This window comes from Oncorhynchus clarkii, chromosome 22, assembly GCF_045791955.1.
Source record: "Oncorhynchus clarkii lewisi isolate Uvic-CL-2024 chromosome 22, UVic_Ocla_1.0, whole genome shotgun sequence".
Lineage (NCBI taxonomy): Eukaryota > Metazoa > Chordata > Actinopteri > Salmoniformes > Salmonidae > Oncorhynchus > Oncorhynchus clarkii.
In genome coordinates, this window is record NC_092168.1 from 37877158 (window position 1) to 37892343 (window position 15186).

Here is a 15186-nt window from a genome sequence, read left to right on the forward strand (position 1 = left end):
TGCTGTGCCAGGACAGGGGCTGGGCGTTGGCCTCAGACAGGACAGACAGTGTTGATGGTTGGTGAAGCGGTCTGGTGAGGGGCTGGGTGGGAGGGTGATAACGTCAGAGTGTACAGTACTATACAGTATGTTACAATACGGTAGTGCTGAAGGGCAGAGAACAGCGAAGGCTGCCTGGAGGGCAGTTGAAGATAAAAATCTGTTCTGCCTCTGAACAAGGCAGTTAACCTACTGTTCCTAGGCCATCATTGTAAATAAGAATTCTTCTTAACTGACTTGCATAGTTAAATAAAGGTTAAATAAATACAAATATGATGAGTCACACAGCTGGCAGCAGCCTCTCTTTCTTTTTTCTTGCTTGTTCAGTGGAGCCAGAGGGTCTCCATGGAAACAGGATTCCAACCAGTTCAGTCAAATGAGAAGCACAGAGGCAGGGTGGTTAAAGAATAAAGAGAGAGGACAGATGAAAGAGAGGGAGACAGATGAGGAAGAGCTACAGCGTCACAGACAGGAAGAATGTAACGAAGAGACGACACGGAATCTGGGTTGTCACTAGTTACCACAGCCACAAAGTCATAATTATGGCTAGCCCATAATTAAACAGACCTGCTAGCCCATCAGCATTCAGCAGCCCAGCATCTGAGTCTGTTTTAGTGCTCAATGTTCAGTTTTGGAGGTTAATTCATAGCAACCAAAAACAGCTGCTCGTCACCGACCTAGGCCAGCGGGCACCAGTCCTGCAAGTGCAGCTCGTCCTCAGTGTGCGTGTGTGTGTAACTCCCCCAATGTCCTCTGGGAGAGAGAGGATGCTCATAACTCATTGAGGGTTACAGCGTCACCTGTGCGACACCACAGAGAGCTGACATTCTTCTTGCCGCTGGCTGGTGGGGGACATTGTTGCAGTATGAAACACTTACAATATGGCCCTAGGACTGTTTAGTAAGTGATATGGCTCTAGGACTGTTTAGTAAGTGATATGGCTCTAGGACTGTTTAGTAAGTGATATGGCTCTAGGACTGTTTAGTAAGTGATATGGCTCTAGGACTGTTTAGTAAGTGATATGGCTCTAGGACTGTTTAGTAAGTGATATGGCACTAGGACTGTTTAGTAAGTGATATGGCACTAGGACTGTTTAGTAGTCTCTCACAGCCAAGCTTCAACAGAAAATGTAGGCTAACTTGTTCCATATGACAAGTCTGGGCTAGGGAGCAGAGGGAAGGGAACACAAGACTTCCTTAAGTGTGCAAATGACATAACGTTTGGTATAGAACACAGGAACTTACTCTGTATGGTCAAGAAATGGCAGACCAATCAGACACAATGGATCCTTTGACACCCATAGAAAAACATTACACCAAATCCTAATGTCTGAAATCAGGGATGGAAATAATTATTAAAGTTATATAGTGGTGACATATTGGCGAGGCCAGAACGGGTCCCACTTCACACCGTAGGGCTTTCCCACTACTGAGCCAAACCAATCCAAGCGGAGCCAAACCAAGCTGTACTGAACTGGCCTGGTTACGCATCCACCATAGTTAATGGAACTGTGTTGAAAAGGATAATGTTAAAAGTTCACAATACTGTGAAGAGGGTACATCATACTGGTGTTGTGTATGTGTGTGTGTGTGTGTGTGTGTGTGTGGGGCTGGGGGGGGTGGGGGGGGGGGGGTAGTTGACTCACCCTGAACACAGAACTTGAGCTCCTTTATATCGATGATGGTACTGGTGGGCATCCTATCCGGAACCTTCCTGCTCATGCGGTTGTAGTTCCGCCTTTTCTTGGTCTCTCCCCACAGGTTGGAGCCGCCGTGCATGCTGGGTATGTTGAGGACGGCGATGCCTTCCAATGACGTGCTGCTGAGGTCCAGGATGATACCGTCACACTTGGGGGACGGAGAGACAGAGATAAAGAGAGAGGTAGAGAACGAGAGGTAGAAAGCGTGACAGGGAGAGAGAGAGGGGGATAGAGAGAGAGAGAGTAGAGATAGAGAGGGGATAGAGAGAGAGAGAGAGAGTACGTACGAAGACTTGAGACAGAGAACTGAGACAGAGAACTGAGACTGAGAACTGAGACAGAGAACTGAGACAGAGAACTGAGACAGAGAACTGAGACAGAGAACTGAGACAGAGAACTGAGACTGAGAACTGAGACTGAGAACTGAGACAGAGAACTGAGACAGAGAACTGAGACAGAGAACTGGGACAGAACTGAGAAAGAGAACTGAGACAGAGAACTGGGACAGACAACTGGGACACAGAACTGGGACAGAGAACTGAGACAGAGAACTGAGACAGAACTGGGACACAGAACTGGGACAGAGAACTGAGACAGAGAACTGGGACACAGAACTGGGACAGAGAACTGAGACAGAGAACTGAGACAGAGAACTGAGACAGAGAACTGAGAAAGAGAACTGGGACAGAGAACTGGGACAGAGAACTGAGACAGAACTGAGAAAGAGAACTGAGACAGAGAACTGAGACAGAGAACTGAGACAGAGAACTGAGACAGAGAACTGAGATAGAGAACTGGGACAGAGAACTGAGACACAGAACTGGGACACAGAACTGAGACAGAGAACTGAGACAGAACTGAGAAAGAGAACTGAGACAGAGAACTGAGACAGAGAACTCTATGGCTGAAGTATCTTCAAGGAGGCTTCACAGCGCTGGTTCTTTTGATCATTAGAGTGTCACAAGGGCTCCTCTTCAAAAGGTACTTAGTGATCATTGTCTATTTTGCACTTACTTACAAGGGAAAAAACTATAAAGATTACGACCTTGTGTTTTCATTTAACCTATGCTATTTTAAATGTATTTTTATGTATTTAATTAACTAGGCAAGTCAGTTAAGAACAAATTCTTAATTACAACGACGGCCTACCAAAAGGCAAAAGGCCTCCTGTGGGGACGGGTGCCTGGGATAAATAAAGAATACAAATAAATACTATATAAATATAGGACAAAACACACACCACAACAAGAGAGACAACCCAACACTACATAAAGAGAGACCTATAAGACAACAACATAGCAAGGAAGCAACACATGACAACACAGCATGGTAGCAACACAACATGGTAGCAGCACAAATCATGGTACAAACATTATTGGGCACAGACAACAGACATCTAATGATGGTGTCTTATGACAGTATGTTTTATGTGAACCACATACACTGACTATACCAAACATTAGGAACACCTTCCTAATATTGAGTTATACCCCCCCTTTTGCCCTCAGTACAGCCTCAATTCGTTTGGGCATGGAAAACATTCCACAGGGATTCTGGCCATGTTCACTCCAATGCTTCCCACAGCTGTGTCAAGTTGGCCAAATGTTTTTTGGGTGGTGGACCATTCTTGATACACACTGGAAACTGTTGAGCATGACACAAACTGGTCCGCCTGGCACCTACTACCATACCCTGTTCAACGGCACTTCAATATATTGTCTTGCCTATTCACCCTCTGAATGGCATATATACAAACATGTCTCAATTGTCTCAAGGCTTAAAAATCATTCTCTATCCTGTCTCCTCCCCTTCATCTACACAGATTGAAGTGGATTTAACAAGTGACCTCAATAAGGGATCATGGCTTTCACCTGGATTCACCTGGTCAGTCTGTGTTGAGGAAAGAGCAGGTGTTCTTAATGTTTTGTACTCTCAGTGTATAAGGCTATCTGATACAGCCTGAAAATAGCATTGCAAGAATATGGACAAACTGCTTATAACTGTGTCCATTTGGGGATATTATTGGGAGAGGTACCCGTAGACATTACAGTAGCATTGAATAATATTTACAGTAGCATCAAAGTACATGTTTTCATCAATACATTACATAATGTTGCCTTGAGTGTGGAGAAATTCACAGGAAAATATGTTGTTCCAGCTAGTGATTAAGTACAAAATATTTTGTACCATCAAGTGGATGTTTTTTTGTCTCAGTTTAGATTTTTCACTAAAATAACTTACTTTAACACTTTCGGTCCATGTGTGCACTTTTCCATGTTTAAATAAAGTCCTAATTCAACAAATGTGTTCAAATAAGCCACGTAGAAACAGAAAAAGAAAACGTATTCACAAAATGTGAAGCAACCGCCCTCGTTGAAAGCAAATGATGTTGGAATGTACCACATCATGTACAGCCCTCTAGTGCTGTCAGAGCAAAGACATTCTCTCTCTGTCTGGAAGTTTACTCTGTGGAGCTTTTAATAGCCCAGTTTAATTACATCTTGCAGGGCGATATAACTTTAGAGGTGGATCCTGTTACGCCACATTTCATCACCCATCACTCTGCCCTCTGCTCCAAGGCAAAACACCGGAGATTTGACTGCTCGGCACACCGTGTGTGTGTGTGTGTGTGTGTGTGTGTGTGTGTGTGTGTGTGTGTGTGTGTGTGTGTGTGTGTGTGTGTGTGTGTGTTAAACACTGAGAATAACATGTGTGGGGACTTGAAGTAACACCTTGCTAAGCTTTTCCAAAAACCTGACAACTACTAGCCAGCCAAGGGAGCTGCCGGGTAATGTGAGGTTTGCAGTTAGTTTTAATAGTAATGATTAAAAACATTATCGCGTTAATCCCAGGCTAGGTTAATAGACTAGGTTAATTTGTGTCTGTGAATCACTTCCTAAGGTCTGAAAAATGTGACATAATGCTGTATATTACCCAGACTATGGAGGTGTCCCAAATGCACTCGGTTTCCTATATAGTGCATTACTTCCCATAGGGCTCTCGTCAAAAGCAGTGCACTATGAAAAGCAGTGCACTAGAGAAAATGGTGCATTTCACACACACATTATCACTGATACTTTATATCAAACACAGACTAAATTGGTGTGTTTGTCTATTCCTGTTGTGTGTGTGTATATACAGTATGTGTGTGTGTGTATGTGTGTGTGCGACGTGTCCTCTCTCAGCAGTACAGAGACAGTTACCTGACAGGCTGGCTTGATGAAGCATTCGCTGAGAGATAAGAATAGCTAGCTGCCCCATGGGTGTTAAATACTTCGGTTTAATATCTTTGATGTCTTTCAAGAGATTTTTTTAAAAGTTTGCAGGTAAAAGTCTGTCAAATAATTCTGCAACAGCGATGAACTGATTAAACTTCCTCATCTCAAGTTTCATGTGTATAAGACGTGTTGATACAAAATGGGAATCATGAGATGTTGGTGTGTCAACTCATCTCCAGCCAATGTTTTAAATACCTTTTGATGGGGATAGAGAGAGACAGAGAGGAGAGATGACATTTTGGGTTTGTCAAATAATCTTAAAATTAATAAACTAACTGTAAGTCCCTCTGGATAAGAGTGTCTGCTAAATGACTCAAATGTCAAATGTAATCTCCAGTCGAAGAGTATAGCGTTGACTCACCTCGACTTCGATACACTCATTGAGTTTCTTGCACGTGGCAGAGATGGTCTCAGTGGTGCCAAACTCAAAGTACCACAACTTGTTCTTCATTCTGTAAACCAAACAGGAAGGAGCAGGAAGATGAGGAGAGAAAGTGTCACCAGGGGTCCTCCTGCAGTGGAGGACCCCTGGTGAGGTGGAGGTGTAATGTATTTCTATTATTCAGTGATGGCAGAATATGTCAAGCCTATGGCACGTGGAATGTGAAATGTAGGCACATATTGTAGTTGTCCTAGACTCTATGAGTCATACCTGGTGGGAAATTGAAAACAACAACTTTTGACAGGTATCTGTCACATTTGCTGTCATGTGGCAGCAGGTAGCCTAGTGGTGGCAGGTAGCCTAGTGGTGGCAGGTAGCCTAGTGGTGGCAGGTAGCCTCGTGGTGGCAGGTAGCCTCGTGGTGGCAGGTAGCCTAGTCGTTGAAGGTAGCCTAGTGGTGGCAGGTAGTCTAGTGGTGGCAGGTAGCCTAGTGGTGGCAGGTAGTCTAGTGGTGGCAGGTAGCCTAGTGGTGGCAGGTAGCCTAGTCGTTGAAGGTAGCCTAGTGGTGGCAGGTAGCCTAGTGGTGGCAGGTAGCCTAGTGGTGGCAGGTAGCCTAGTGGTGGCAGGTAGTCTAGTGGTGGCAGGTAGCCTAGTGGTAAGAGTGTTGGACTAGTAACTGGAAGCTTATAAGATCAAATCCCTGAGCTGACAAGGTATAAATCTATTGTTCTGACCCCGAACAAGGCACTGTTCCTAGCCTCTCATTGAAAACAAGAATTTGTTCTTAACTGACTTGCCTGGTAAAATAAAAATGTGAGGATCAACGAAAAGCCTAAACTCAACTAGGGGACAGTATTTCATTTTCAGAGCAATGAAGCACAAAGGACAACAACATGCCCAGTCACTTTAGTGCTGCTTTGACATTGCGACAATAAACACATTTTCGCTTCAGTACCCCTATGCCAAGGCTGGCATGACAACAATGACTTTGGATGTGGAACAGCGCCCGAGGCTACCATAAGATCATGTTTAATGTTTTTCCCCCCTGATTCAAAAACATGCCAACAACCTTGAGCCGAACAAAGTTGAAGTTCATGTTCACTTCTGCCCTGGTGTTTGGTTTGTCAGAGGTGACCTGCTTGGCATTTTTAAAACGTAGATGTATCACTTTTTCTGTGATTTACACTAGTAACAAAGACACATACAAAGGGGATATGCACATCCCAAACACACTAACCTTCAGAAAAACCTGTTCTGGGCAAAACAAACTGTAGCTAAAGAAATAAAAGGCCTGCCCACAGTCCAATGCTTCTTTACAGTGATGTCTTTCTGCCCACAGTCCAATGCTTCTCAACAGTGATGTATTTCTGCCCACAGTCCAATGCTTCTTTACAGTGATGTCTTTCTGCCCACAGTCCAATGCTTCTCAACAGTGATGTATTTCTGCCCGCAGTCCAATGCTTCTCTACAGTGATGTCTTTCTGCCCACAGTCCAATGCGTCTCTACAGTGATGTATTTCTGCCAACAGTCCAATGCTTCTCTACAGTGATGTATTTCTGCCCACAGTCCAATGCTTCTCTACAGTGATGTCTTTCTGCCCACAGTCCAATGCTTCTCTACAGTGATGTCTTTCTGCCACAGTCCAATGCTTCTCTACAGTGATGTCTTTCTGCCCACAGTCCAATGCTTCTCTACAGTGATGTATTTCTGCCTGCAGTCCAATGCTTCTCTACAGTGATGTATTTCTGCCCACAGTCCAATGCTTCTCTACAGTGTTTTATTTCTGCACACAACAAAGATACATGTAAAAGAAGACAAAGGACCCAGGCTCCTGGCTGTCAACACAGCCTGGGTTCAATAGAGAGAGAGAGAGAGTTAAACCAAACATTATGGAAATGAACTGAACTGCAATTACATTGAACTAGATTTAATCATTGTTATTTCCTCCACTCTCTGATTAGTTTACAATATCCTTGTCCCCAGGGGAAAGAACTGCCTATCTAAGTGGGTCTGTATTGTAAAGACTTGGGACATACTGTCTTACTGAGCCCTGCTCTTCAATATTTTCAACCTCCCCAGTCCTGGTGAAAGAGTGATGGTCCAGAGAAAGCTCAGTGAGACAGACAGAGGGCAGAGTGTCTGCGGGTTTTCGCTCCTTCCTTGTACTTCATTGATGAATTAAGGTCACTGATTAGTAAGGAACTCCCCCCAGCTGGTTGTCTAGGGCTTAATTGAAAGGAAAAAACTAAATCCTGCAGACACTAGGCCCTCCATGGAATGAGTTGGACACCCTGCCCTAGTGTGAGTGTGTGTGCGCGAGAGAGACAGACATAGATAAAGGAGGATACACACCCAGACTCATTGGGCCCTATTGTTCCACCAGAATGTCTACCTCTCTTGTGATTTGCCTGTACTGTTTGAACACCGCCCTGGACTCACAGACAGACAGACAGACAGACAGACAGACAGACAGACAGACAGACAGACAGACAGACAGACAGACAGACAAGGCTGTAAATCTCAGACTGCCAGAATCAGCCTTCAACCATTAACTGCATGGTCTTACACAATATGTGCATCTCTTCCTGTACAAACCCAGGCCAATGAAAGATCACCGCTCCTCTGGAAACGTGTTCGACTCACCAACGACAGTAAAAGACACAATTCTCTCACAGGTCAGTCTGGTCAAAACAAACAGTAATTTGTGTGTCCTTCTATGCTGCTGGTGGCTAACCAAAAATCCTGGCCGTTTGACAGTGTGTTCCAGAAACATGGGGTTGCCTTGCTAATGCTGACAACATGGTTATTGGCAAAACAAGCTCTGTTGCCATGTGGGCATAGCAACCCTTCATGTAAGGCAGGAGCAGAGCAGGGCTCTCCAGACAGAAGACATCTATGGATACACATATTTCAGTAGAATAGGAATAAAGAAACAAACAATACGATGTGTCAATATTTTAAGTGAGAGATCTGCTAGGTACTTTCAGTAGGCCTATATATCCCACCAGTCGTCAACTGTAAATATCATTTATTTGAGTTGATACCTGCGCACTGTCCCTGGCTGCCCTATAATACTCCACTGTTACTTTAAGACCTTGTTCAATGTTCAGTCTTCCTCACACTCACCTCACTGTTCACTAGAAACCTTTGCTCTGTCAAATTAAAGGATTATGAGCATATTTAAGAACACAATTAGACATGGTTTCAATTCTCAATGAGCCGAACTGCCTAACCTCATTAGCTAGTTTCCACTTGAGAAGCACTGTAAAAATAGGATTAACTCAAAGTTTTTTTTCTCTCCTGTGGACAGAGGAGTTTGACAGGGAGACAAAGCTACTGTACCACTACCACAATCCCTGCTCGTATCCCACTGAGCCTATCCCACTGAGCCTGGCTAAGAGCGGAGAAAAATCTTCAGAAATCTACAGAATAAAGCAGCATTGGCCTAGGCTCACAGCCTACTGGCACTGTTTTTGGTTTCCCATTGGTTCTGGGAACAAAGCTATACGATTCCTGACTGGGTAAAATCAACAACAACAAAAAATGTAAGTTGCAGGGAAGTTTTGAGAAAGTTTTCCGGAGAGGTTTTATTATTAATATCCTTAGGTATTAATCATGCAAACATTTTTATTGTGGCACAGCATCAGTGAGAATTGAACCTATGATATTTTCCCTGTCCATAGAATTAGTTCACTGTGCCACCAGGATGGAGCTAACATGACTTGTTTTTAACTGATACAAAGCTGTTCATTTTAATCTATTCAAACAGACCCCCTTTCAAAGGAAACAAGCATTCATTAAGATCAGGTGTTGCCATTTAGTGGGCGTGGCCAACACACCTGAACACACTTAACAAGATAGAGGCTAGAGAGAGTTTTGTTGACGCTGAGAACGGAATTTATGTTTTTATATAGCTTCTTCGAACGTTACTAATGTTTTCTTGTTTTTTTTAGAAAGTTTTCTTAATGTGCTGAGAACATGACTTTAAATAGAACCATGAAGAAACCTTCAGAAAACGTTATGTAGCAGTACTGAAATTCCCACAGAAGTATGTTGTTTTTTAACGTTCTCTGAACGTTCTGAGAACGTTACTTTAAATAGAACCATGAGGAAACCTGTAGAAAATGTTATGCTGAAGTACTGAAATTGCCACCTAAGAATCATATGGTTCTCAGAACGTTCTGTGCTAGCTGGGTATCATGCACCATTCCCAGAACATTGTGGGATGGTTGTATACAAAATAAGCATAGGACGACCAAGCTCTCACCAAGTTCTGTCTGTTCTAAGATATTGTTCCAGAACATTATGTGCTAGCAGGATAGTAGATAGGGGCCTTTTTTTGTGTGCAGCCTGATAAGAAAAGGTTTTTCATTTATATGCTTGAGAGTTGGGGCGGCAGGTTAGAGGTTAGAGCGTTGGACTAGTAACCGGAAAGTTGCAAGTTCAAACCCCTGAGCTGACAAGGTACAAATCTGTCGTTCTGCCCTTGAACAGGCAGTTAACCCACTGTTCCTAGGCCGTCATTGAAAATAAGAATTTGTTCTTAACTGACTTGCCTGGTTAAATAAATGTAAAATAAAAAGCTCAATATGCAAGGCTGTGCTTGTCTGTCTGTAAAGCCTGGGGCTGGTGAATTCAGGGCTGTGAGTTCACCGGTTCAAACTGTGCTAACTGTACCCCCAGGAAGCAAATTCTGATCAGTCTTCCTGATTGTAGCCCAGCCAAACACATTACCAACCAACGTTGATGGATGGATTCATATTTCATTAACGGAGGGAGGAGAATGTAGCCGCATGGGAGAGGAGAAAAAAGAATACAGGTTTTATGTGGTTAAAAGAGTGGCTTCAAATTCAGAAAAGGCCTGGGGGCACGCACTCATCCATCTGCCCACGCCCTGCCCCGTCTCTACCCTTCATGCCCCTAACAGGGTTGTGTCCCCCGACCCTCCCTCCTCCCTTCCCATTACACTCGCATCTGGCCCACCCCCTCAGAGTGATAACAATCTCTCCTAATCCCCTGTGAGAGTAGTGACCTGCTGACCTCCCCCTGCCCCCTCCTCCCTCCCCTCCCTGTATCTCCGGTACAGATCAGTCAAAGCTCACCTCTTGCATGGGCAGCAACATAAGCTTTTACACACACAATCCTGACTGAGATACAGGGCCTGACAGACAAACAGACAGGAGGAGACTGTGTGTGTATGGCTGCACCGTGGCTTGTGCTGCAACACCTAGAGATAGGAGGGGATGGGGGACGGGAGAGGGGGGTGCTGATAAATGAAGGTTAAATAAATAAAAATCTCAGTTTCAGATCATTGTCTTACACTGTCCTGATTGGTTGGGAGGTTAGGCTATTCAGGGAAGCCATTAATAACAATTTAAATGTTGTGTTGACACATTCCTTGTTAGGGTAAATCCCTGCCCAAGGGATGATGCCATACACCCATGGTTTTATAACCTCTGACCCTGGCTCCTTGCCGTAGACTACACTAACAGGTTCAGCCAATGACAGACAAGGTAGTTTTCAGCAGCAGACAGAGGGTCTGTAGGGGGAGAGGAGATGAGACAGTCTGTGGAGGTGAATTGTTAGATACTACTGCACTGTTGGAGCTAGGAACACAAGTATTTCTCTACACCCGCAATAACATCTGCTAAATATGTGTATGCGACCAATAAAATGTGATTGAATTTAGGGGGAGAAGAGAGGACAAGGTCGTGGAGGAGAGGAGGTCTGTGGGATGAGAGGAGAAGGTCTGTGGGGGAAAGGAGGTCTGTGGGATGAGAGGAGAAGGTCTGTGGGGGAGAGTATGTCTGTGGGGAGAGGAGGTCTGTGGGATGAGAGGAGAAGGTCTGCAGGTGAAGAGGAGAGGACAGTCCTTTATACTGATCTGAGACTAGGCAACACACAGTGATCTGACACACATACTGTATAAAGGGATGCAGATGCACACACACACACACACACACACACACACACAGACTAAGAGATCTAACACAGAAACATTAGCTATAAAGACAGTGTATGATCTCAGAGTCCTAAAAATAATTACGCCATATGATTTGAGCTTGCTTCTCAGAGATGAGAGCTACTGTCTGGCAGGAAGTCAGCACCAGCCAACAGAGAGGACTGTGGGTATATTTATCTTTTGCACCACAGGAACACAACAGCAGGACATGACAGGTTCAAACGGATAAAAGAACCACTAACACACAGATAGACGCACACACATACAGTAGACGCACACACTTACTGTCGACGCACACACATACTGTAAGCACACACTTACTACATGCACAGAGAGCAGGAGCACTACCATGAGAGGCAGACAGACTCCCTTTCTGCTCATCTCACATAGCCAGGCAGATTACATTGATTGAACTTGATTAATCAATGTGAAAATAACGAAGCAAAGCCCCGATTAGCTTGAGAATAATTCATATTGACAGCAGCTTGAACTGCAGCACAGATCCGGATCTGGGTCAGTGCTCTCCACTCAGATGTTAAATGCTCTTGGAATGGTCCACTAACCATCTAGTCTACTACATTTGAACTATACAGTATATAACATTTCCATTGGTAAGAAAACTCTACTTTACTACCAGTCCAATGATTGGAGATGCCAAGAGAGGAGATGGGGGAAGTACGGTTTTACAAATGAGGGATGATCAAAGGAGATCCCATCCCCTAGAGAAGGAGGAGCCCCATTAGCCCATTCTGGCAAGGAGAGTTCCATTCTCACACATGGGTGGGTGTCTCTCACGTCTCCTGTCAGAGCCCCTCTCCCCCCTCCTCTTTCTGTGGTGGCTGAATTGAAAGAGTGAACATATGTAACCTTTATTTAACTAGGCAAGTCAGTTAAGAACAAATTCCTATTTACAATGACGGCCTACCCCGGCCGAACCCGGCCGACCCCGGCCGACCCCGGCTGAACCCGGACGAAGCTGGGCAAATTGTGCGCCGCCATATGGGACTCCCAATCATTGCCGGATGTGATACAGCCTGGATAAAATAATATCAAAAGTGAGACTCGGTCTTTCATTACACTCCTGGTTAAATGCAACCTAGCTGGCCTACCTGCCTCTCCTGTTATCTGCGTTGAAACCATTGGGCTTTAACCAAGACACTGCATTGTCATTGTAATCAAACCAACAAAAACATCTAGAGATTCTTTCTTGTTTCTTACAGGGCAATCCAACACTTCCTAATCTACAACTTCCTCTCTCCACACGCACACACGCACACACACATGCACACTGGTAAAACTGGTAATGCTGGTACTGCTTGTGCTACTGGTAATACTGGTAGGGTTGGTGATACCAGTAACAATGGTACTGCTTGTGCTACTGGTAATACTGGTACTACTGGTACTATCGGTAATACTGGTGCTATTGGTAATACTGGTACTACAGGTAATACTGGTACTACTGGTATTACAGGTAATAATGGTACAACTGGTACTACAGGTAATACTGGTACTACTGGTGCTACCGGTGCTACTGGAGCTACTGGTACCACTGGTAATACTGGTAATACTGGTGCTGTTGGTAATACTGGTGCTACTGGTATAACTGGTGCTACTGAAACTACTGGGTCTTTTGGTGCTACTGGTGCTACTGATACTACTGGGTCTTTTGGTGCTACTGGCACTACTGGTACTATTGGTAATACTGGTGCTACTGGTATAACTGGTGCTACTGGTATAACTGGTGCTACTGAAACTACTGGGTGTTTTGGTGCTACTGGTGCTACTGATACTACTGGGTCTTTTGGTGCTCCTGGTACTATTGGTAATACTGGTGCTACTGGTGCTACTGGTGCTACTGGTACTACTGGTGCTACTGGTAATACTGGTGTTACAGCTACTACTGGTAATACTGGTGCTACTGGTAATACTGGTACTACTGGTAATACTGGTGCTACTGGAAAACTGCTAATACTGGTGCTACTGGTAGTACTGGTACTATTGGTATTACTGGTAATACTGGTGCTACTGGTACTACTGGTAATACTTGTGCTACCATTGCTACTGGTAATACTGGTGCTACCAGTGTTACTGGTGCTACTGGTAATACTGGTGCTATTGGTAATACTGGTGCTACCGGTGCTACTGGTAATACTGGTGCTACTGGTGTTACTGGTAATACTGGTGCTACTGGTACTACTGGTGTTACTGGTTCCCGAGTGGCACAGCGGTCCCTGGTTTGAATCCAGGCTGTATCACAACCGGCCGTGATCGGGAGTCCCATAGGGCGGTGCACAACTGGCCCAGCGTCGTCCGGGTGTGGCCCGGGTAGGCCGTCATTGTAAATAAGAATTAGTTCTTAACTGACTTGCCTAGTTAAATCAATAAATACTGGTAATACTGGTAGTACTGGGAATCATGCCTGCTGATGGCTGCTCCACTAAGTGTCAAATCTCACACGTTCCTCGCCTCCCAAAAAGTCCCACAAGGGGGAGGGGGGCAGTGTGTGGAAATGTGTGTGTGACAGAGAGAACAAAACACTCAGGGAAGAGGGACGGACCCCTTATGCCACTCACTCTGAATTCAGCCATGTCAAAAATCACTCATTGAGACCAAAGTGCCTAGTCTCTGATGAACTGTAGATCGAGAGCAACTGTCCTGTACCAATCAATATTTAATAAGGTAACAATTACGTTATATGAAGTATTAAAAACCAAAGGGTTGTTCACAGAGTATTGCTTTGACACTGAAATTGATGTAAAATTGAATAGTTGCAGCCTTGAAACGTCCTTAGCCAGGCCAGTGCTACATTATTGTCTCTGTCTGGAATGCTAGCCTAATGGCACAGACAACCAGCCAGCCAGTCAGACAACCAGCCAGACAACCAGCCAGACAACCAGCCAGCCAGTCAGACAACCAGCCAGCCAGTCAGACAACCAGCCAGACAACCAGCCAGCCAGTCAGACAACCAGCCAGCCAGCCAGCCAGCCAGCCAGCCAGTCAGACAACCAGCCAGCCAGTCAGACAACCAGCCAGCCAGTCAGACAGCCAGCCAGTCAGACAACCAGCCAGCCAGTCAGACAACCAGCCAGACAACCAGCCAGCCAGTCAGACAACCAGCCAGCCAGTCAGACAACCAGCCAGACAACCAGCCAGCCAGTCAGACAACCAGCCAGCCAGCCAGCCAGTCAGACAACCAGCCAGCCAGTCAGCCAGTCAGACAACCAGCCAGCCAGTCAGACAACCAGCCAGCCAGTCAGACAGTCAGCCCGTCAGACAACCAGCCAGCAAGTCAAACAACCAGCCAGCCAGCCAGTCAGACAACCAGCCAGCCAATCAGACAGCCAGCCAGTCAGACAATCAGCGACAGAGTCAACAGAGTCAACAGCATCACAGCATTGGTCTTTTTTGGAATCCTTTTGGAATGTGTTTGTGTCCCAAATGGCACCCTATTCTCTGGGCAGGGCCCATAGGGCTATGGTCAAAAGTAGTGCACTAAATCAGGAATATGGTGTCATTTTTAAAGCCAAAACAGTGTCTATTTTATGTGACAAAATAACAATTGTGATAACCAGCCATTCAGCAGCAGGCTAACCCCTATCTCTCTCTCGCTCTCTCTATAATGTTTCAGTCAACCCAGTGCCTGAAATTGTTACAATAATCAGAGCAAAATCCTGAGGCAGAAATAGCTTTTATTTGACTTCTAAAATTAGAATTAAACTTCGATAAAGATTAGGATGTGTCCTGCTAATCTCAAACTCTTGGTCTCAATGTGTTAGCCAGCATTAGACTATGGCAGTAAATCACCACTGTCTCAGTGTTAGATTAA

At 44.9% G+C, this 15186-nt stretch overlaps 1 protein-coding gene across 1 annotated transcript in view; it reads right to left on the bottom strand.

Annotated features, from left to right (window-relative positions):
- LOC139380858 (diacylglycerol kinase beta-like) overlaps positions 1 to 15186 on the bottom strand; it is a 110491-nt gene that overhangs the window by 17544 nt on the left and 77761 nt on the right. The window contains exons 22-23 of the mRNA XM_071123991.1: positions 5378 to 5468; positions 1685 to 1886 (exon numbers count right to left, since the gene is read on the bottom strand). Coding sequence (XP_070980092.1) covers positions 1685 to 1886; positions 5378 to 5468 — 293 coding nt within the window. The remainder of the gene's footprint in view (positions 1 to 1684; positions 1887 to 5377; positions 5469 to 15186) is intronic.